This window comes from Lynx canadensis, chromosome F2, assembly GCF_007474595.2.
Source record: "Lynx canadensis isolate LIC74 chromosome F2, mLynCan4.pri.v2, whole genome shotgun sequence".
Lineage (NCBI taxonomy): Eukaryota > Metazoa > Chordata > Mammalia > Carnivora > Felidae > Lynx > Lynx canadensis.
This window is the reverse complement of record NC_044320.2, coordinates 4,538,312-4,560,789: the sequence shown is the minus strand read 5'-3', so window position 1 is coordinate 4,560,789 and position 22,478 is coordinate 4,538,312. Positions and strand designations below refer to the sequence as shown.

Sequence of the window (22,478 nt, the reverse complement as noted above, 5' to 3'; positions counted from 1 at the left end):
CCACCCGTCCACCAGTGGCCGCCTGGCCTCTGACCGAGCACCTGCAGGGACACTGAACACCCCATCTTCGGTAGCTGTGCCCCTTGAAAGTCTCTATGTGAACCAGTCAAAGATGCTACAGGCTTAAGCACCAGAGGTCAGCGAACACGGAGTCCCTACTCTGTGCCAGGCATGCTGCTAGGAACTAGGGACACGGATTTGGGGGGTGGGGGGCAATCTCAGTCACTGTAGGGACACCAAAGAGGACACCTAGCCTCACTGTGCTTCTTCATCCGTCTGCCTTCAACCACAGGACACTGTGCTTAGCGGCGAATCAAACCCATAAAGTATGTACAATCTGGGTAAGAAGACAGGTGCTTAATTAACTCAAGTTAAATTAAATGAAATACCCTGAGATATTACAGTGCTCAATAACAATATGGATGTTTCGACTAACATAGCTAATAGCCTATTGGCAGCTCTCTATTTTTCATCCCTATTTTTAACTCTTTCCTGGAGACTTGGCTCAAATATCACTTCTTTTTTAGGAAGCCCCGGGGGTCCTGCCTTTCTCTGTGTTCTCTCAGTTCTCTGTGTTCTCTCTGTGGGCTCCCTTCTGCTGGGGGCTCTGATCACACGGGGCTGGGGGTTTCTATATACATGACTCACGGCAGACAACAGACCTATCCCCACGTCTCCAGGACCCAACTCCAGACCCACACATGAACTAAATCGAACCCTTCAATCTGCTTCCAAAAGTCATTTCAAGAGGACAAGAGGGCACCATGTCCTCTGTTTGAGCTGCTGAAATGGGGTCCCCGGTGTGGGTGAGCCGGGGATCAGAAAAGAAATACATGTTATGTTACTCACCCGGAGACCTTGCAAACCAGGAGGTCCAGCCTTGCCTCCGGGACCCATCAGACCCTTTAGGAGGAGGAGAAAGGGGGGAAGAAAAGAAATCATGGTCAAACACAGTTCAACATCATAGGTTATACTTGGCCTTTTCACTCTCAGTGGGTAGGAAAATACCATCCTATCCCAATGGGGGAAACTGGGAGGTCAGGAGGGAAAAAAGTCCTGCCCCCTCAAATCTATAACACTTTAAATGTTTATTTTTGAGACAGAAAGTGAGGGAGGGAGAGGGAGAGAGAGAGAGAATGTGCATGCGAGCAGGAGAGGGGCAGAGAGAGAGAGAGAGAGAGAGGGAGAGAGAATCCCAAGCAGGCTCTGCATTGTCAGCACAGAACCTGATACTGGGATTGATCTCACGAACCGTGAAATCATGACCTGAGCTGAAATCAGGAGTCAGACACTTAACCAACCGAGCCACCCAGGTGCCCCAAATCTTTAACACTTCGAAACGTGCACACCAATCGGACTGAATTAAGTATGTTCAGCAACCAAGATGTAGGCAACACCATCCACACTTTAAAGATGAACACAGTAGCGGTCAAATGCCTTGCATTAGAGCTTTGCATAATACATACACAAAAGAAGTGTCTGGAACCCAAGTGTTTTTAGCTGTAAGGCCAGTGCCATTTCCCCTGAATGTCGCTGGCTCAGCAAGAACTAGCTTGGGGTACATGACTCGGTCCACAGTGATGAGCAAAATATGGCAGTCCGGACAAAGAAACGAAACTATCTAAGAAAGATCAGTTTCAGTTGAGTAAGGAACGCTGGTGCAGGAAGGGGTCACACTGACCTGATAATTCAAATCCTTCCCCCAAGACCCCCTCCATATCTGCTGCATGACCTCAGACAAGTCCCTTGGCATCCCTGAACCTCAGGTGGCTCCTCTCTGAAGCGAGGATGACATACCCACCTATCGAGTGGATGTGAGGACCACATGAAGAAGGGACACAGAAGACCCAAGTTCAGCTCCCACCACCCTCCTGACCGCACCCTGATTTACACCCACGTGATGGCACCTCGAGTGAGGCATGCGGTGGCAGTGGTCAAATGAGACCCTCGGCTCTGTGGCTCGATTGGCAACTTCCCAGGTGGATCCTGGCCAGAAGCTCCCCCTCTGTTCTTCCAAATCCGCACTGTCAACAAATGCTATCACACAGAGAGCTACCATTGCCAGGTTTGGCATGACTATTAAGTGACAGCACTGTATTTAGATCCAAGTTCTTTTCTCTTAATAACACCATGGAAATAAACACACGAATGGAAAGCCTGCAGAAACTACAGGTTTAAATCTCCTTTCCCCACAAGGATTATCTTGCCGAGCTCAGGGCACACAGCGAGGAAAGACTCTGCATAAGCAAGTTTTCCTTAAGCATCAACAAACACCTTGCGTTTGATCCGTGCACTTTCCCTTTATTTCGCTCCAGCAGACATTGATAAAATGGCCAGGGCCTGTCTTGTCTCGGGAAAAGGATGAAGGCTGCACGCCTCCTGGACAGCTCCAGCATTTGGATGCAAAACACTGTGCACTGTTTTCCATTTAGAGAAGGGGATACATTTTCCTCTCGCTGGGACTGCTGAACACAAACTCCAAAATTTTCCATTCCCCACAGAAGTCACCGAAGCCAGCTTCTCAGTTTGATTCAAGCCAATGAATATTTAGGGAGCGACTGCTCTGCGGAAGGCCCAGGGCCAGGTGCTGCTGGGGATTCAAACCAGACAGAAATGGCAACTGATAAGGGTACTGGGCTTAATAAGGCTGCACAGAGCACGGCTTGGCACATGAGCTCATGTGGCCCTCACAGCACGTTCACGTGGATGACGATGGTGATGATGATTTCTAGGTATGGAATAAAGCAAAAGAGGATCAGAGAGGGTAAGTGACGTCAGCAAAGACACAGGGCTACCTGGTGGAAGAACTGGGACATGAGACCAGACGTTGCAGTTCGATCCCAAGCGCCTTCCTTCCGTGGCCGTCTGGCTCCTTGTGAGCTCACACAGCAGTCAGGCCCCACTTTAGTGCTCCTCCTGAACAGCGTTAGAGGGCCACTCCTCTACAAGCATGAACTAAGTCCCCACTATGAGATAAACTGTGTATTTAGACAGGGGAGAGACATCGGTCCTGACCTCAGAATCTTCCAGTCCTGGTCTCTCCTCACGGGTCTCCCTTTCAACAAGTCTTGGGGCAGGCTGTTGTGTTTCTGAACTCCTTGCAATAGAATTCCGTCACCAACACCACTTTCTGCACTAAGTCCCATTCTATGGAGAGCATCTAGCAGGGGGGACAGCTTCAGAACCTCGAACAGCCCCATCCAGGGCTACAGGGTTCGGGCACTCTGGTGTCCGAATGTGCTGAGGGTTCAGGGCTGTGTGCCCTTGTCCCACAAGATAGACCACAGGAACAACACACGCGGGGAATCTCGTTAATCATCTAGAGATTGCAAGTGCTTACTCGACAGTTATTTTTTTCCTATCTCCTTCATTAAACTATGACATCTACCCATGTGTTTTCATCCCTCTAACTCCAGCGTTAATATTTGACCACAAACATTTAAGGGTTCTTACTTCTGTCCCCTGCTTCATTTATCGTAAGAAAATCTGCATAAAAGGGAGGATCCAGAATGAGAGGTCAAGAAGGCTGTGTCTTCATTCATCAGGGCTAGGCACTATTAGTTTCCTACTCTTTAGTGGGGGACGTGAAGAAAATAATTCCCTTTTATACATTTCAGAAAAGTATCACTACCTTGTGCACTCAGAGGTAAAAAGAGCATGGGTTTGACAGACATATCTAGGTCCAAAGCTCATTTCTACTTCTTAATAGCCGTGTGACTGTATACAATCCATTCAATATCTCCGTACTAAGGTCCTCATTGGTAAAACAAAAATAATACCTTTGCTCTTGCAGATTTAACATGCGTATGTTTGCACAGAAACATATATACTATAGACTTTCAGCACTTGCCAATTATAGATCTGAAATATATATGCATGTATGCACAGAAATCCAAACACTGAGAGCACACATTACCTGCCTTTTTCTACTGTTAAATCTCCCAACGGTTATCATAATCGTGGGGAGCTCTGGAGACCAAGCCTTAGAGAAGTTAAACAAGACATTCAAGGTTACAGAGACAGAGGTGGGGCTTCTGACCCGAACTTTTTGATATGAAATTGTTCTAATTATATTGGAATTAAACATCTGCTAGAAGAAATCTGCTAGATTTCTTCCAGCTTCACCCCACCAAACCATACACATTTACCCTAATGAGGAATGGGTCCTGATGGCTTCATATAAATCTGATTTATGGACATTTCACAGTAACAGCCGTCTTATTACCTTCAATAAGACATGGTAATTTGAAAGGGGCAGCAACATGTTGCCAGGATGTGACTCTTGATCTCAGGGTCGTTGAGTTAAAGCCCCACATTAGACACGGAGCCTACTTTTTAGGGGACTCCTGGGTGGCTCAGTCAGTTAAGCATCCAACTTCAGCTCAGGTCATGATCTTGTGGTTTGTGAGTTCAAGCCCCGCATCCGGCTCTGTGCTAACAGCTCAGAGCCTGGAGCCTGCTTCAGATTCTGTGTCTCCCTCTCTCTCTGCCCCCCCTCCCTCCTCTCTCTTTCAAAAATAAACATTAAATAAAGTAAATGGAAACTTAAACACCAGACTGCACACTAGAAATCCCACTAATGACCTCTTTTTGCCTGGGGGAGTGGTGCTGGGAAGTCAGGCTGTCTGGGTTTCAATTCCAGTTCCACACTTGGTAACTGCCTGGTCTGTGGCCAGTAATGTCACTGGTCAGGCTTCAGCCTGCTCTTGTGTAAGATGGTAACACCACCGCCTGTCGCCTGAGGGGATGGGACCAGCTTCTGCAATACTAAAGAGCTAAGAGGTGGAAAACCACTGTGCTCCAGACCTAGATGTGTTCAGAGCAGATCCTGGGCTGAGACGGTGACTTACCGGAGCTCCTGGTGGCCCAGGTGGGCCCTGGTGGCCTCGTGGTCCTGGAGCTCCCTGGTAACAGAAGCCAAACACACATTAGCCACAGCTCCCCCATCCCCATGACTCAGGACCCTTTGATGACTCAGAGTCTACGTCCGGAGTTCCAAAAAGCGACCCAGAGATATAGAGCAGGAATGTGCATTCCTGGTGGAAAATCAACTTGGCCCATCTCTGGAAGGCTCCATCTGAGCTCAAAAAGCAGCTTCGACCCCACGGTGGTAGCCTTTCCATCTCTGCTCCTACCTGGAGCCCCACAGGGGGAGGACCCGGATTCCCCTTACCTGCTCGCCCTTCAGGCCCTCTCTCTGCACCTGTGGGACAAACCATGTGTCAGCAAAGAGGGTGGCCTTTTTCAACGACCATTCCCCTCAGCTCCGGTAACAGTATTCGCACAGCAGCCTGCCGTAACGCAGCAATTTCTGACTCTCCTCCGATTTTATCCCACCTTTAGTGTTCCAAGTCTTGTATTCCAGCTCACGGGGTCAGAAGAGTTCTTGCCCATTCTTAGAGGCAAGGACCTTTCCACACACCCAATTCCATCAGCACATGAGCCTGGGATTCCCACCGCTTGGAATGGCTGCCCACTTACCACAGAGCCCGGTACCCCAGGAGGTCCTGCAGGCCCCACGTCACCCTGCGCAGAAATGACACACACGTCACCAGTGTACCTTCTGCCACCTTCCTCTGCTGGTCCCCGCCCCCCTTCGGGGCCCTTGATATCCACACAAGTCCATGGGACCACTGCCTCCTCTGAGCCCCAGCTCATGCTCCCGCCATGCTGGGCCTCCCTCCCTCCTCCTGACAGATTTTCTGCGTCTAATTCTTATCTTTGTACCAAGATCACAGGAGCTTTTATTTTCTCCCTTCTGCGCATCCAGCCCGGAATCCGGTTGGTGCTTTCACAGTCCCTTCCAGCTCTTGGTCCACTCTTCAGTGAGCACCTGCGGTACGGGCACCACAGTGGACACAGCCAGGGTGGTGATGACACCTAATGGCGCATCCTTTGTGCCAAGTCCCCGGTTCAGCACGTGGTCAGCATTTCATGTTTATCAAAGAAGTGACACAGATGCTGTGATCACTCCCATCTGTTTTCACGAAGTCATCAGGTGCAAAAGACTTGCTCTGTGTCCCTTGCCCCAGCACCTCCGGGTCACCTGGCCTATGATGGCTGTGGCTGCGTCAGGTTTCCAGGGTGTGAGCCACATCTTGGTGCTACATGGGGGCATATTTGGTGACTGTGGCCATAGAAAAATCTTCACTGCTATGACTCTAGTGCCCCATAGCTCTAAACAAGGACACGACTTGTAGCCCATGTCCCCCCACACAGTTTGGGGATACAACTCCTCATTTTCCCCTGAGACTAGCTCAGGGAGCGTGGGGAAGCAAGAATAAAGTGCTATTGAGTAGGCTAGCAAAGGATGAATGAGCTTCTGGATAAATATGAAAGCATCTCTTAAATGCCAACGCCGAGGAGCCAGAATGAGGGACTCCAGGCACGTGCGTGATCCTGCACTGCGTGGGAGGTCCCACTATGTGGACAGGGTGTGTTTTCGTTGCCACTGACACAGCCACAACTCCACTGTCCCACTGGCTGCCCAAGACTCGGAAAAGTATTTCTGTTTACATTGCATCAGGCGATTTTCTAAGATCCCAACTAAATGTTCTTTTAATAGACTTTATTTTTTTTTTGCAGAATTTTGGCTACACAGCAAAACTGAGAGTTAATGAGCACCCACCTTTCTTGCTGTACCTTGTCTCTGTCTTGCACTTACAGTAACGGGGTCCTACCTCAGAAACACCTCACGATGCTGGTTTTTCCTCTCTGTGGCACCATCACGCACCCACCCCCACAGATGTGCACACACACTCACATACTGCATTTTTTTTTTTACCATTCTAGACCCTCTCCAGATGTTTCTATGACATCTACACATGACAACTTCCATGCCCTCAGAAATCGGCTCACGTATCTCCATTTCTCCGTGAATGAACGTCCTTCAACCCCCACCCCCGGCCAAGATTATTTTTTCCCTAGGCTCCCAGAAACCTTATTAATATTTTGGTAACATGATTCTTCGAAGACATTCTGGGCTATACTGTAATTTCCGTGTGGCCATCTTATATCCATATATATATATATATATATATATATATATATATATACACACACACATATATTTAAATGAGAGATAATTATATACACGTAGCTGAATAATGAATCTTCTGGGTTCATGACTTCATCGCCTTTCTTTCATTTCCACTATGCTTCAGCCTCGTTTCCACATTTACTTTTGTAGTATTTATTGTTATATTCATCATCATCACACTATAAAGAGCGAATTTTCGATAACAGTTATGAAATTAACGGGTACGTGCTTTCTCACCGGCTCAGGTAATTTTACAGACTATGACAGCCAGTGTCCCGACCTATTAAATCACTATTAAGGAAAACTACGATCCCGTCGTTCATCCATAATAATTGTGTGTCTGTAGCTAATAGATACCAGAGCCTTTCCATCTGCCTGGCCTTGTTCTAAGGTCCTCTTCCCCTCTGATACTCTTTCCCATCTTAGGGATGGGGATGCTTAGGAACTTGTTCAAGGTCAAAAAGCTAGTAAGTAATAGAACAGACTAATAGTCTGTCCGTGAATCATTTCTTTGCATTATTACATAGGTGATGCCTTTTTGCAATGGTCATTTTAGCCATTGTGGTAGTCAGCCCCCCAGATGGCCCCCAGAAGCCCCCGCCTCCTGGTGTTCCCCACCTTGTACAGTGACCTCCCACACGGTGCCAGTGCTAGACCACATGACCAGCAGCGCACAGCAGAAGGGACGCTGTGCGGCCTCCGAGATAAAGTTACAACAATGGTGGTGGCCTCCATGTGGACCCACATCACCCCGACCTCAGGTCACTCACCACCCGCTCCAAGGAAGCAGTTTTCCCTTTTGTGAGCAGCTCTACAGAGAGGCCGTGTAATGCAGAAGCAGAGCCTGTGGCCAACAGCCATCAAGGAACCGAGGCCCTGACAAAGACCATGTGTGTGAGCTTGGAAGCAGATTCTTCAGCTAACCACACCCTGTCTGGAGGCCTGGCCACAACCTCACAAAAGACCTTGGACCAGGACATGCTGCCTTAGATCCTGGCCCTCGGAGATGATGTGAGACCACCTGACGGCTGGTCTACACTTCCAAGGTTCAGGAAGATTGTTATGCAGCAATAGACAACCAACACAAGCACAGGATCAGTCAAGTAGGACTCTTCACACGGCACAAGGAGCGCGTCCCGGCCACTGAGATCTGCGGCCCATCACTGTGTGGGCAGGGAGTCCTGTGCGCCTTGGTCCAAGGCCACTGTGGGGTCTGAAACAAGACACCCTAATTTTCTGGGCCTCTGTTCTCTCATCTGTAGAGTCAGGACATATCAAAGACCAGCTCTGTGGTTCTGATGGCTTTCTCAAATAATAAAACATCTAAGATTTGTCTAGATGATGTTCTCTTAGAATGAGTTGTGAGGCATCCTATCACCTGAGCATCACTGGTTTCCTGGTTATTCCAGTGAATGACCCAAATACTGCCATGACCCGTCACCTTGTCTTAGACCTTCTGCTGTATTCATCATAATAAGTGATAACTAAGCTGCTTCCCAAACTGCAGGGGCCAAAAACCAAAAACATCTATAAATGAGGTGGAAGGCTGATAATTTCTCTCTCTCTCTCTCTCTCTCTCACACACACACACACACACACACACACACACAGCAGCAGCAGGAGTCATCTAGACCCAAACCTCAAGGATCATTCCCTCTTAGTGACTTGAAATAAATGACTTATTTTAGAATTTAGAATCCCCTGTCAAGGAATTGCGAGAATATATTAAAATCCTGACGCCAGGATAATATAACAATATAAATCTCAACTCTAAAAATACTTGGGAGAGAGAATAACTTAACTCCATTAGAACTGAAGCCCAAGTGAGCAAGTTTGGAAGACATCAACGTTCTCCAGCCGCCATTCCTAAGGTGAGGCTTCTTCAGCCTGTAGATCTGTTTATTTATTTATAATACAAACCCTGTCTGCTTCCATGAAGAGTCACAGCAGCCTCTCTCTGCATTTGCTGGGACTCGTGCGAACCAGGCAGTGACCTTCGCCTGAGCTCCACGGTGTGACCCTGAAGAGATGTGATCTTCTTGGCCTGAATCCGTCTTACTTTACCTGGATTCCTCCCCCCACCCCCTCCTCCCCCTCCCACTCTCCCCAGCTATTCTCAAACCCCATGCTGGATGCCCTTTCTAAGGGCTTATGGAAGGATCTGGAACTCATGCTCTTTTCCTCTTATCATAACCCAGAATACACCACCCCTTCCTAATTTTCCCTGCCACCCTGCATGCTTAGGAAAGCTATTGTCTTCATGTACATTTTCACAGCATTTCACAATCTGCCAAGACTTTTTACGTGCATTTTTTTCCCACTGAGATACGGAAATTCTAAGCAGCAAATTTACCGAGTGAGGCCTTGTTGAATGTTCTAAAGGACATGGCCAGTATGATGAGATGCGATCTTTATTTTATTTATGAAAGATCTAGTACATTTTCAGAATTATTATTCTGGTAAGAAAAAAACCACCACATCTTTTAAAATGTTGCAGACAGGAGAGAAGGAAAAATGGAAGAAGAAGAGGAAGAATCTGTCAGATTTTGTTTGGTATTAATTCACAGCCTGCCTTAGCCCCAAAAGCAATTTAAGTAGCAAAATATTTTAATAATGTCTGGGTATTATATAACAGGGATTTTTTTAATGGATTTTTACTCTCAAAGTAGGAAAACAAAATTTAAATAAAATAACCAGAAATTTCTTGTGAGCTGAATTCCTGAGGCCCAGCTCATCACCTCTGTTTACACTCGGTTCCCAGAACTCCAGCCTGGGCCCTGATTTGTTCAGGTGGCCATGACCGTGCCCACCCGCCCAGAGCCCAGAGCCTGTCTCTCCCCAGGCCCGGCTTACCTTCTCTCCCTGGGGCCCTGCCACACCAGGAGGGCCAGGTCTTCCCTGGAGGAAAGAAAGGGAGGACTGTCACCAGCAGTAAGCCAGGAAGGAGGAGGTCAGGGCCTTGCAGCCCCAAAGCTCTCATCTGCATTTTCCCCCCAGAAATCATAGACCAGACTTCCTGGATGGGACTTCCTGCTGGAAAATTCCTTCTCAGTGACCACCCCCACCCCACCACCCCCCGGCAAATGTCACATTCCGTGTGGTCCCCTCCGGACTTAGCCATACTGCGGTGTGTGGAACACCCATTCTGAGAGGCAAGGACAGTTTCCTGAAGAATATGAGGACACACTGGAGAAATTCCGAATGAGAGGCGGAAGCAGGCATCCATGACCTGTGTGGCGTCATGCACTCTTCAGAAGATGCTGAGGACCAGTTAGGTCTCCAGGGCCGAGGGCGGAGGGAAAGGGCTGCCTGGACTCTGGGCTAGGATCAGCCAGTGCAGCAGGGAAAACCAAGGCCCTGGACGGCCAGTGTGGGAGATGCTACAGACTGCCCTCCTCCTCCCCAGGGTTCTCACCAGGAAGCCTTCTAAGAGGGTCCCAGTGGAGAGCAGAGGAGGTAAAGCTCCCGCCGGAGCAGAGTGAGGAGGGGCCCTGAGCCACTCCACCCCGGGGGCCCTCCTGTGAGTCTCCTCCTAAGAGGAGGAAGAATCTGGAAGGCAGATGGACAACCAGTGTTCATCCCCATGGACAAGGGACTTTCATAGGAGCTCATTCTCAAGGCATAATCAGAGATGTGCTCAAAGATGTACATGTGAGCTCTCTTGCTTCCTTTTTTTCCCTATAAACAGCAAAGACGAGAACAGACCAAGTGTCCCCTCATAGGAGGACCCCCTCCATGAGGCTCACTGTCCCTCACTGCTGCCTCCACACCATCAGTATCTTCCGACTTGCTGTTCATTATTTGGTTGCCTTTCCCCTGCAAGAAGGGGGTTTTCCTTCTGGGCCATCAGCAGGTGCGTATTTCTAGTGTTAAGAGTCAGCCCTGGGGTGCCTGGGTGGCTCAGTCGGTTGAGCATCTGACTTCGGCTCAGGTCATGACCTCACGGTTCGTTGAGTTCGAGCCCCACGTTGGGCTCTGTGCTGACAGCTCAGAACCTGGAGCCTGCTTCCTATCCTGTATCTCCCTCTCTCTCTCTGCCCCTCCCCTGCTTGTGCTCTGCCTCTCTCTCAAAATAAATAAACATTAAAAAAAAAAAAAAGAGTCAGCCCTGGCACAGGGGCGGCACGCAATAAATATTTTTAAGCAACAAAAATGAATAAATGATAGCACATTCATACCATAGAATACTAAGTGGTCACTGGAGTCCTGTCCCTGGTGAATATTTAAGAAAATGGCTACATGTTTATGACATAATGTGAAAGGAAGAGGCAAGACATAAAAAGGTATTGATGGATAAAGAAAATGTGGTATATATATATATACAATGGAGTATTACTCGGCAATCAAAAAGAATGAAATCTTGCCATTTGCAAGATTGGAACTGGAGAGTATTATGCTAAGTGAAATTAGTCAGAGAAAGACAAAAATCATATGACTTCACTCATATTAGGACTTTAAGAGACAAAACAGATGAACATAAGGGAAGGGAAACAAATATAAAAACAGGGAGGGGGACAAAACATAAGATGCTCATAAATATGGAGAACAAACTGAGGGTTACTGGAGGGGTTGGGAGTGGGGACGGGCTAAATGGGTAAGAGGCACTAAGGAATCTACTCCTGAAATCATTGTTTCACTATATGCTAATTTGGATGTAAATTTTTAAAAATAAAAAATTAAATTAAAAAAAAGGTACTGTTCCAATTTGTTAAGTGACAATACATATAAAACCAAGATGTTATTTGGGGGTGCTGAGATTATCCATAGATTTAATTTATATCAATATAGTATATTGAAATTAATACATGGCAAGGGATTTGTATATCAAATTTAGTTAATTTATGTTATTATTTTATCCCTAAGCTAGTAATATGAACATATTAATGGACTGATAATGTGTTATGGTATACAAATACGTATTTTCCCAATTATCTTCAAGCAGATGTAGAATTTTAGGTTTTATTTACAGCTTTAACCATTTAAATAATTAAATTTAGTTACTTTTTGGACAACACATTCCCCCCATGGTTGAAAATTGGTGTGCATGAGAATTCCCTTCCATTCCCTTCCACAAGTCAGTGAGGGGCCTCTTCCGGAGGCCATGAACAAAAAAAGTAGGTTTCAGAGAGAGTGCACATCTGCATAAGTCCTCAATGCAATTTCCCACACCAATCTACACTTGCCTGTACTTTCCACTTAAGCAAGTATCTATGGAACGTCCCTATCAGCATGTTAGGAGTTTCATTAATTTCCATGGCTTCATATTATTCCTCTGTAACTATATGGTTATAGCTCAACTATAACCCCCTGATTTGTTCGACTAGTTCCTTACTGAGAAGCTTCCGTGTTGTTTGTAATCTTTTACTCTCACAGAAGAGACACCAATGAACGCATCACATGCACGTCGTCCATGGCCTTTACTGTAATTGTCACATGGGTCAACGAGGTTAGAACGTATTGAAATGGGTGTGTTCTCAGGGATCCCAATACCCTGGTGTTGGAGGAGGACTGTATGACCGTAAGCTGGAGTCTGGTCACTGGGCCTCCTGGAGCCTCCAGCTGAGCCACAGCCCAAGGCAATCAGGCCCCACAGAGCTTTCTATCTGGCCCCAGTTGATCCTGTCCTCCAACAAAGCCTAGGCCACCAGAGCCAATGCCTGCTTACCTGCTCTCCCGTCTCCCCACGCTTCCCAGGGAATCCATCCAGGCCTCGCTCCCCCTGGAAAAGGAAGGAAAATGAAGAAATGAAGAACCAATGTACATCTCTGGGGTCAGGGCCATGATCAGGGAATGCAAAGGTTTTTAGCATCTTACTCTTCTAACCTTTACTCTCAACCCAGCATCTTTGGATACAAGACACACACACACACACACACACACACACACACACACACACACCAGGCTACAATATATGTGCATCGGGGGTCAAAGTGCGTAAGTCAAAGGTCAGAGAAACCAGATCCCTATTCTCTGCTTTGCATTTCCCAAATCTGTGACCAAGGGAAGGCCATGTAGCCTCTTGGAACCACACAGTCTCTTCATCTCCTAGGGTGCAAGTAACAGACTTGTGGGGTTTGTGATGCAGTTCATAAAACTGAGCATATCTTTCTCCATTCACTCATCCAGTGGATATGCATGAACGTCCACTACATCCCCAGGGCCTGGAGTTAAAAGTGAATTGCTGGCTAACGGTAAGCGATCATTCACGCATCCATCCAACACCCGCCCACCTGCTTGCGTTCAAAGCTGGACTTGTCTTTCTTAGCTGTATAATCTCAGGCAAGTCACTTCGCCTCTGAGGTTGTTTCTGTTGACCATGTGTCACGGGGATGATGATAACCCCTTCCTGGGAAGACACCTATGACTAAGGGATGAGATAACCTATCCAAAACACCTGCTTGTGACAGGTGGTGAGCAGATGCCGCCATCTTTCTCCCAGCCCAGCACGGTTCTCTTGAGCCAAAGTCCACAGATGTTGGTGTGTTCCTCTCATGGGATAACTCCTTGTCTAATGTCCCCAGCTGTGTCTTCTCCCCACTGAGAACTCAGCTGATGATGGGGGGGGTCCATGCTAATATGAACATTCTACTAAGTGCCACCCCAGCCACCATGGCTTCCTTCTCAGAGTTTCCCCAACATGGCGGCTTCTCTCATTTCCACAGGCTGTGCTTACTGTTCCCTCTGCTGGCTCCTCGGCACCCTTCAGGGCTCACTTCAAAGTCATCTCTTTGGCCTTTTAATTCAAATTAGACACCCATCCTTCCCCAGCCTGTCTCACCGTGTCCCTCATTTTGCCATTAATTCGATTTGCATCTATTACCTGTGTTACCATCCTTCTCGCTCACGTGAGGCCTGAGGTGTGTTCACCCTTCCTGTGAGGGCACCCCCCACTGCCCAGCCCGGAGACGTGGTGTGGCCCCCACTGACATTTATTGAGTGACCAGAAGGCTACACGTGAAAGTTCTTTTGACTGTATTTCTCTATAACTGATCTACTAAGTTGTTCCTTCTTTGCCTTTTTGTTTTCTATTTTAAAGGTTGGTGTATCTTTCAGGATGTCGCTTTTCTCTGAATGATTGAAGAGTCTTGGTCTTCTGCTCGTTTTTGCCACGCTGGTCCTATTGGCCTGCCTGCAGGGAACGAGTCACCTCCCTGCAGCTCACAGCCAGGAACCACAGGGTCAGGTGGACCCGACAGGGGGGAGGCATCAGCTTTTCTTCTTGGTTTGAATGCTTCCATTCCCTCTGGCCGTTGCTGGGTACCTGTTTTCTCTGTTAGTCTGGGGGCAAACACTGACGCTTCCCACGGGCCCACTGAAGCAGAGGTCAGAGGAGGAGCCACCCAACTCAGCACCCCCAAGCCAGGGCCCCAGTAAAGCACTGATAGTTGCCCCAGGTTCTTTGCTGCCCACAGCCCCGGAGCGGAGCCCGGGGATCATTCCAGCACCTCCCCAGCTCTGCAGCTTGCTTTGTAGTTTCTCTCCCGCATCTAAGGAAACTTAGGCATACGTGTTCTCTGCCCTTCAGAAATGATTTCAGAAGTTCTAGAACAATGATGTACACCTTTCCATTTTCAAGCACGATTACACATTCATTCTCTAAAAAGTCTCTTCATTACAGGAGCTCTGGGCGAACAGAGAGGATTTTTCTCTCTGCCAACTAATTCCACATTAGTTACCAACGTTCTCGTCCTCCACCTGCCATGAGGTTGGCAGGTCCGAGGGCAGACCGTCGATGAGGAAACGGGGGCCCAGATGGAAAGCCACTCAACCCCGGCAGGATGTGCTTGCATTGACAACAGAGCCTGGGTCTCTGGACCCTTCCCCCTCTATTTCTACTGCCCCTGGGGCCTGAGCAGAGGACACTGGGGGAGCATTCTGGTCTCTCCCACTGAACTGACAAGGTCTCAGAACCCATGGAATCCAGTGCCTTCCCTTTATAGGTGAGAAAACTGATCTTAGGGGTGTATGTAGTCCAGGGTCACACAGAACCTGTGTGACAGTGGCAGGCCTGAAGACAAGGTCTCCTGACGGCCAGCCCAGAGCTCCCTTCCTTAGACAGGGCCAGCCTACTAGATGTCACCCCTGAATGTGGCACTTCCCCAGGGTTCAGCAAAACAAAAAAACCGTGTCAACTGAGTACAATTTCACAAGGTCTATCACAAAGCAGAGGGCTCTGCCTGTTGCTCAAGCCCCATTTCTTACTCCCTTGCACCTGCACATCAAGATCAGTGAGGCCCGGAAGCAAGATTTCTCCCAGCAGCAACTCGGGAAAGCCACAGGTGAGCCCCAGCACCAGCTGCCTGTCCCCAGCCAGCACGCGGAGAGCAGGGCCAGGTGGGACACAGCCAGAGTGCCGACAGATGTTTGTGTTCACCAGCAGGGGGATGCGGGAAGAGGAAAATGACCAGGCCAGGGTGGACGAGGGGAGAGAGAAGCTGAGGGAGAGCCCAGACACCGACAGACAGAAGACAGCTGTCCACGGAGCAGGGTCTCTAACCGAAGTGCCTACAGAAGCCCAGCTGAGGCATGCGACGGGAAGCAAAAGGGAAGAACGGGGCCGGAGGCAGAACTAGAAAGGGCATGTCCCACGTAAAGTCTGAGACTTAGTTTTGTTTTGCCGTTGTATGGTTTTGTTTGACTTGTCACCACTGTACTGACCGCATAAGCACAACAGAGGACAGGGTTTGGACAGCTGCCCACCTGCTTGGTTCCTGGCAGACAGTGGCAGTGAGGGCCCAGTGGTTGGGGGGGGGTGTGTGCAGAGGTACAGGGAGCCGCAGTCAACCCCAAAACTCAGACTCGAAGCCTGGCTCTCCTACATCCCAAGCTGTGTGACCTTGGACCAGTCACTTGGCATCTCTGACTCTGTCTCCCATCTATAAATACAGCAGCTACCTCTTAAGGCTCTGGTGAGAATTGGGTGAGCCAATCAATATCTGCAAAATGCATAGAACAATGTGTGGCATGTGGAAGGTGCAACGTTAGAAGCTAGTTAAGCAGAGCAGAGTGGCTACGTAGGGTGGGGAAGGAGAGAAAAATCAACCAGAGACAAGGGGCCAGCAGAGTCAAGTTCACGGGACAGCAAGGGCTGTGATGTGAACAGGGGACCGAAGCTGGAGGTCAGGGACCTGAGTTCTAATGCTGTTTTCCACCGTGGGCTGCCGCCTGCAGAGTCTACCCTGCTCCGAGACTCAGTTTCCCAACTGGGTAGAAATAACGAAAAGCGAGGACAGAAGAAAGGCGGCTGTATTCCCAGAACCCTAAGACCTCTTCCGACACTCACAGTCCTTAACCGACAGGCACATGTGTGTGCACACAGGTGCAAGGGAACCCGTCCTCATCCCGAGCACCTTCCGGACACCGGGGGCCGAGGCTGGCTCTGTTGGGTCTGACAGCCCTTCAGTCCTATGAGACTAAGTGCGTCATCCTGGGTCGAACGACTCAAAGGAGGAATCACTCCTGCCTGCAAAGCTCCGAGGGCCCCTCTCCATGCCAAGCCCTCCCGCTGCAGTTCTGGATCTCTGACACCAGGGGGAGCACGTGCCCCATTAAAGCGGGAAGCCACCCTTGCCCTTGATAAATCTCAGGTCTGGGTGTTGGTGTGCAGGTCAGTGTGGGAGGGGCGTGGGCCATGTGTCTGCTGGGCACGTGCCATGTAGACCCTCACCCAGTGAAAGAGGGAACATGCCTCTGTGCACCCAGCATGTCAGGGATGTTTGCCAAACACCTGTCACAGTGAGACCCAGTGGGCAATTCTTCCGGTCCCCCCCTAGAACGACGACTGAGGGGCTTCCCCAAGGCAGAGGTGGGGGCCGGTGTCACCAGGGAGGATCATGGCTTTCGGCCCTTCAAAACTCCCATTCTGTGAACATGTAGGGAGCCCCTACCAGGGGCCACGTCCTGTACTTGCCTTCACAACTCGCTCAGCCAGGCCCTCAGAGCCACTATCCGAGGCAGGTACTGCTACATCAGGACGTGGGGTTAGAAGCCTGTGTGAGTTCCCAGAGCCAGCATGGGCAGAGCCAGTCTGAGAATCATTTTTTTTTCTGATTCCAAAGCTGGTGCCCTTACCAGTTTCCTTGGGTGCCATGCCCTGGCTCCCGTATCCCCAAACCAGGGCATTTCCCCCTGGGCCTCGGGAGTGTGAGTGTCACATCCACCCAAAGCTGTCCTGGCAGCCCGGTTTTCCAGACAGAACACTGTATCCACCTTCTGGCTCCTTAGTGACCAGAGTCCCCTTGCAATCTGCCAGCTGTCCCAAGCTCAGTAGTCCCTGGACAGTCCACTCAGGCTCTACTGCCCCTCAGTTGCCAGGATGCCCTCACACCTTCAGAGCCTCCACGCCTTCTGGAAGAGGCTTCAAGAAAGGGCAGTCCCCCGCCTTACACAGAGCGCCCACTGTGTTGCTGTCTGAAGGTGGCCTCGGTAATGGACGGGCAGTGGCTCTCCGCAGCCTGGCTCCGAGCTGCGCAAGGCCAGGCAACTGATGGGCCTGTCTCAAAGGGAGATGGAAAGTTCCTTCTTGCTGAGGTAAGAAATCAGAGAGGTTCGCGAGAAAATAAACTGTTTTAAGTACCCATCGGATACAAGACCTGGAAAGGAGCCTACGGGATGATGCAGTCCAGGCTTCTTGACATCTGGGAAGATGAAGGTGCAGAGAAGGGGCCAGCTCTCCTCAGAGCTGCCCAGAAAGTTAGCAAGGAAGCTGGAAACATACCCGAAGCTGAGCTTGCATAGCCCAGGCTCGGGCTCCCCCCTCTCTCTATCTTTTCCTGTCTCTCTCTGTCTCAGTCTCTGTCCCTCTCTTTCTGTGTCCCTGCCCTTTACACATGGCACATATTTCCCAGCACTCTTCTACCCATTTTATAAATCTTAACTCCGTTGATCCTCCTGGTGGCCCTCATGTAACACAGTCACCCTCAGCAATGAGGGACTCTGAGGCTCAGATGTTAAATAACTCTCCAAAGGTAACATGGTCTGCAGGGCTCAGAGCTGGGGTTCAAACACAGGCAGGCGGGCTCCAAAATGGTGCAGGACTTCCTCTATGCCACGATGAGCCACCTGGTGCAGCCCGGAGAGACTGAGGCCAACAGGGACACTGGCTGATGCCTCTCCTGGACGTCATCTGGAGGTGGCCCTCTACTTCCTGAGCTGCCCTGTTAGAAACCTGCAGGGGGCTGGGCTATGGCCAATCTGCAGAGAGAGTTCAGGGGAACATCACTTGTCCTACGTTCCTGGTACCACTTCAGGCCTGGTGTGCCGTGGAGGGGAAAGCCCACGTTGGAATTGAGGAGCTCCTAAGCACTCTCTCTCTTTATAACGGGCCACGTGGCATCAGGAAATCATGGCCTCTGGGCTCAGTTCCCCATTTGTAAATAAGGAGAGATCTCCAGGCTTCTCTCTGGTCCTTTCCAGATCTGATAATTCAGGATTTTGATAGAAATGCACCATTTCTTGGGGCGCCTGGGTGGCTCAGTCGGTTAGGCGTCCCACTTCAGCTCAGGTCACGATCTCACGGTCCGTGAGTTCGAGCTCCGCGTCAGGCTCTGGGCTGATGGCTCAGAGCCTGGAGCCTGCTTCCGATTCTGTGTCTCCCTCTCTCTCTGCCCCTCCCCCATTCATGTTCTGTCTCTCTCTGTCTCAAAAATAAATAAGCGTTAAAAAAAAATTTAAAGAAATGCACCATTTCTTGGCTGGACAAAAAAGCCTTAACCTAGACTCCCAAAGCTTGCTGGAAAAGCAGCCCCATGCTGTACGGGAAGAAGCTGTTACTTCAAAGCAGACTTTTGGAAAGAACAAACTCCTGCATGTGTACAGACTGAATTTCCTCTAAAGCACAGGTGGGGAAAGGAAATATTTGTGGAAGTGTCAGTTATGTGCTGAACATGTATCCAACCTTCCAGCCAGCTTCAGGGAAGACATCAGTATTTCCACTCTGCAGATGAGCAAACTGAGGCTCTGGCACATCAAGTGGCTGTCCCAGCCCACGAGTGACAGAGCTGGCTCTCACGAGGCTTGTGAGTTCTGTCCTGCAGTCTTCACTGGAACCCCGGGAAACCGAAACTCACTGGTTCAGCGGGAGCTGCTACAACCAGGAAGCTTGGAGGAGCATCTTTCGGATGGCGCTGTGTTCCTGCTCTGGGCGCCCCGTGCCTTCTGTCCATGGCATTTCCTAACTAACGTGACATGGTCCACGCAGCGTCCTGTTCACCATCCACTCCTGTGACATCATCTAAGCCCGAGTGCTAGAATGCACCTTCCGAACCCATCCTATGCATTCTCCAAAAGAGTCCAAGTTCATCCACCTATTAGTGGAGGCCTTCTGTAACTGGAGATCAATCCTGGTTTCGGCGTCAGCTCCTCTCGGGTGCCCAGTGCCACACCAACGTGTCAGCGGATGAGGACTGGTCATGTGCTTTGGGTCGAGTGTGCCCCCAGGGAGCAAGAACCCAGAGATGAAGGCAGCATGAGCACTGTGCCCAGTTTGCGAGGGGTCTACATGTGCGTGTGGGAAAGACACGTGGATTTCGTACAAATGACTATAGGGGCCCTAGGGGCGCTGAAGTGGAAAGGCCCCAGTAGGAGCTTGAGGGAGACTGCAAGCGGAGGCCTGTTTTGAGCCCCATGCCAGGGCACAGGCCTGGGTCCCTGACAGTTCCCTCAGGTGACAGCCAGGGTGGAACTCTGCAGGTCTGGGCTTTCATCCAGAATCAACGTTGAGCTCACTGTGCACTTTGGAAGCCTGGGCTTCCCTCTCGCTGTTCTACGGCCCAGCCCTATCACAGGCTTCGTTTCCCAAATCCTGCCTGCTCTCAGGCAGGGGCTTCAAAGCAGACTCTGAGCTGCCCCTCAAGCCATGCCACCCTATCCCTGAATCTCCAGTTATTCCAAATGTCGTCTTTCAGGTCCCCAAGAGGTAAACAAGGGAGCAGAGAGCCACAGAAAGGAGCTCTTCTGGTAGACAAATATGTGGGACCGTGTTAAAACTCTCAAAAGAACCAAGAGACACAAATCCCGATGAGCATGGGGTAAGAGACGTCACAGGTCACTTTTTAAGTTATAATGCCTAAAATTTAAATTTTTTTTTAATATTTATTTAGTTTTGAGACAGAGAGAGACAGAGCATGAACAGGGGAGGGGCAGAGAGAGAGGGAGACACAGAATCTGAAACAGGCTCCAGGCTCTGAGCTGTCAGCACAGAGCCCGACGCGGGGCTCGAACTCACGGACCGTGAGATCATGACCTGAGCCGAAGTCAGACGCTCAACCGACCAAGCCACCCAGGCGCCCCATATAATGCCTAAAATTTAATATGCACACAGAAATCATGCTTTGGAGCCTCAGGTGGGGTACCATGCTAGCTCCTGTCTCCTTTTACTCTAAAGAACCTTTTGGAAAAGCTACGTGGCCATGTGTTTCCAGAGCCACAAACAGGTTCATTTTCTTTGACTGGTAATCTCATTTCCAGGACAGCAGCCTAAAGAAATAACCCTACATTTGAAAACTAAATGACTAAATATAGCTATCGGTTTAAAAATATTCACCCAAGCATTATTTTTAACCACGAAAAACTGGAAACAACCCTAAATGATCAATACTAGGGGGACAGGCACATAAATCATGGTCTATTCATGCAATGAAATGGTATGCAGCCATTTAAAATGAGTCATAAAAACCCTACAGCAGCCTGGGCAAAAATACTGCATGTAGGGACAACAGACAGGACGGGTTGCAAAATCGAATATATTATGTGCGTCTCTGCAAAAAGAAATCAGATCTATAGGAACATGTCCTACAGAAAATGGGCCAAAGCGTTCCCCATAGTTGTACCTGGATAGCAGGACTAGGGGCTATGTTGTTTGTTCGGGGTTTTTTTTTGTTTTTTTTTTTACAATTTTCCAAATATACTGATACAGAATTAAAATAATTTCAAAATGTCTTATAAAACTAGAGGAACATGTACTGCTGAGGACAGAACGCAGTAGACTCTGAAAAAGCATCTGGAACCTGACTCAGCATGGGAGGGCCGAATTCCAGCTCTCGATCTGAGGGATGGGCCTGGGCAGAGGCTCCCAATGCCTTATGGGCAGGTTGAGGCCGGGGGTGGGGGGGTGCGGTTTGCAGTCCTGTTTCCACCCAGCTGAACAAGAGCACAAGTGGAAAGTTCTGGCCCAAGGGTCCCCTTGTGGTAACCTAGTGCACAGAATGAAGGCACGGCGGCCCTCAGCCCCACTCCAGGGTGCCAGCCACGGTGGGGGTGGAGCCTCAGCTTGGGTCAGTTCCCAACCCCTGGTGAGAGAGACCAAATGGGGGTCCCCGACACCACGGCGGTCACCGCGCACCCTTCCTCTGGTTTGAGAATCAGGGTAATGGAGAAGCACAGAGGTTATGTAACTTTGCCAAGTGAGATGTGAGCCCACGGCAGCAACCAGAACTTTCTGAGTCCCAGGCCGGGCTCTCTCAAACCTTCCTGGCCTGGAAGCCAAATTCTGTCTGTGTGCTGGACTACAGTCCCTGCAGGTACCGAGCCCACACCCTCCTGGCCCAGAACTGACATTTAGGGTGGGAAATTAATGCCCCATCTGCACCAGCCTTTCCCTGCCACATGTGCACACACACACGCACAGGCACCCATGTGCACACACACACGCGTGCACTCACAAGCAAGCACAGCGTGGGCAGTCCCAGGCACCCTCCTCCTCTTTCTATGGAAAGCTATGGTGATGGGTTGAGGCAAACGTAAATACCTTTTCTCCTCGGGCTCCCTTTTCACCTCGTTCTCCTTGGAGACCCTGTGGGAAGAGGGGTAGATCAGAAACACGGCTCAGCCCAGCTGCTCTGTTCTGAAGGTCTGGGGGCCCACAGATACCCTGCCTGGGAAGGCGGTGAAGATCCCATCTCCCAGAACTCTCTCTGTACAGCATCCCGTGCTCCCCCCATCAGGCCTGGGCACCTAGGTCCCCACCAGGGTGCGAGGTGAGCTTTTGGGGCCCGTTTTCTGGCTGGGGTTCTCCAGGTCCTCCAGACTAGGCTTGAATATACCTGGCCCCTGAGCCGGCCCGGCCAATGGCAGGAATGTGGCTCTGAAGTCAGTCTCCCCTGCCACCCAGAACCTATGATCCCATCGTGAACATGAAATCCAGGTCATGAAACCTGGGTGCCTTAAAGCCACATTCCTCCACCTCCTCTGGGGAGAGGGCCCCGCCCTGTCGCATCCACTCCACCTTCCTAAGAAGCAACACCAGATCCTATGCTAAGAACGCCCTCCACTCTGCGAGCAGAGTTGAGGGAAGCATCAGCCAAGGCGTGGGCTTCTCTGACCACAGGATCTAAACGCAACCGCTACCCCTTGCTCCGCCCACAGAACCCTCTCTATCCCCTTTACCAGGCTTTCCTCTTCTCCCAGCACTAAGCCCCATGTGACACCTCCTCTGACTCCC

General features: G+C 49.8%; 1 protein-coding gene across 1 annotated transcript in view; it reads right to left on the bottom strand.

Moving 5' to 3' along the window:
- The window catches only part of COL22A1 (collagen type XXII alpha 1 chain), a 232,479-nt gene that overhangs the window by 105,502 nt on the left and 104,499 nt on the right, over positions 1 to 22,478 (bottom strand). The window contains exons 16-22 of the mRNA XM_030304529.1: positions 21,786 to 21,830; positions 12,705 to 12,758; positions 9,893 to 9,937; positions 5,482 to 5,526; positions 5,174 to 5,203; positions 4,851 to 4,904; positions 850 to 903 (exon numbers count right to left, since the gene is read on the bottom strand). Coding sequence (XP_030160389.1) covers positions 850 to 903; positions 4,851 to 4,904; positions 5,174 to 5,203; positions 5,482 to 5,526; positions 9,893 to 9,937; positions 12,705 to 12,758; positions 21,786 to 21,830 — 327 coding nt within the window. The remainder of the gene's footprint in view (positions 1 to 849; positions 904 to 4,850; positions 4,905 to 5,173; positions 5,204 to 5,481; positions 5,527 to 9,892; positions 9,938 to 12,704; positions 12,759 to 21,785; positions 21,831 to 22,478) is intronic.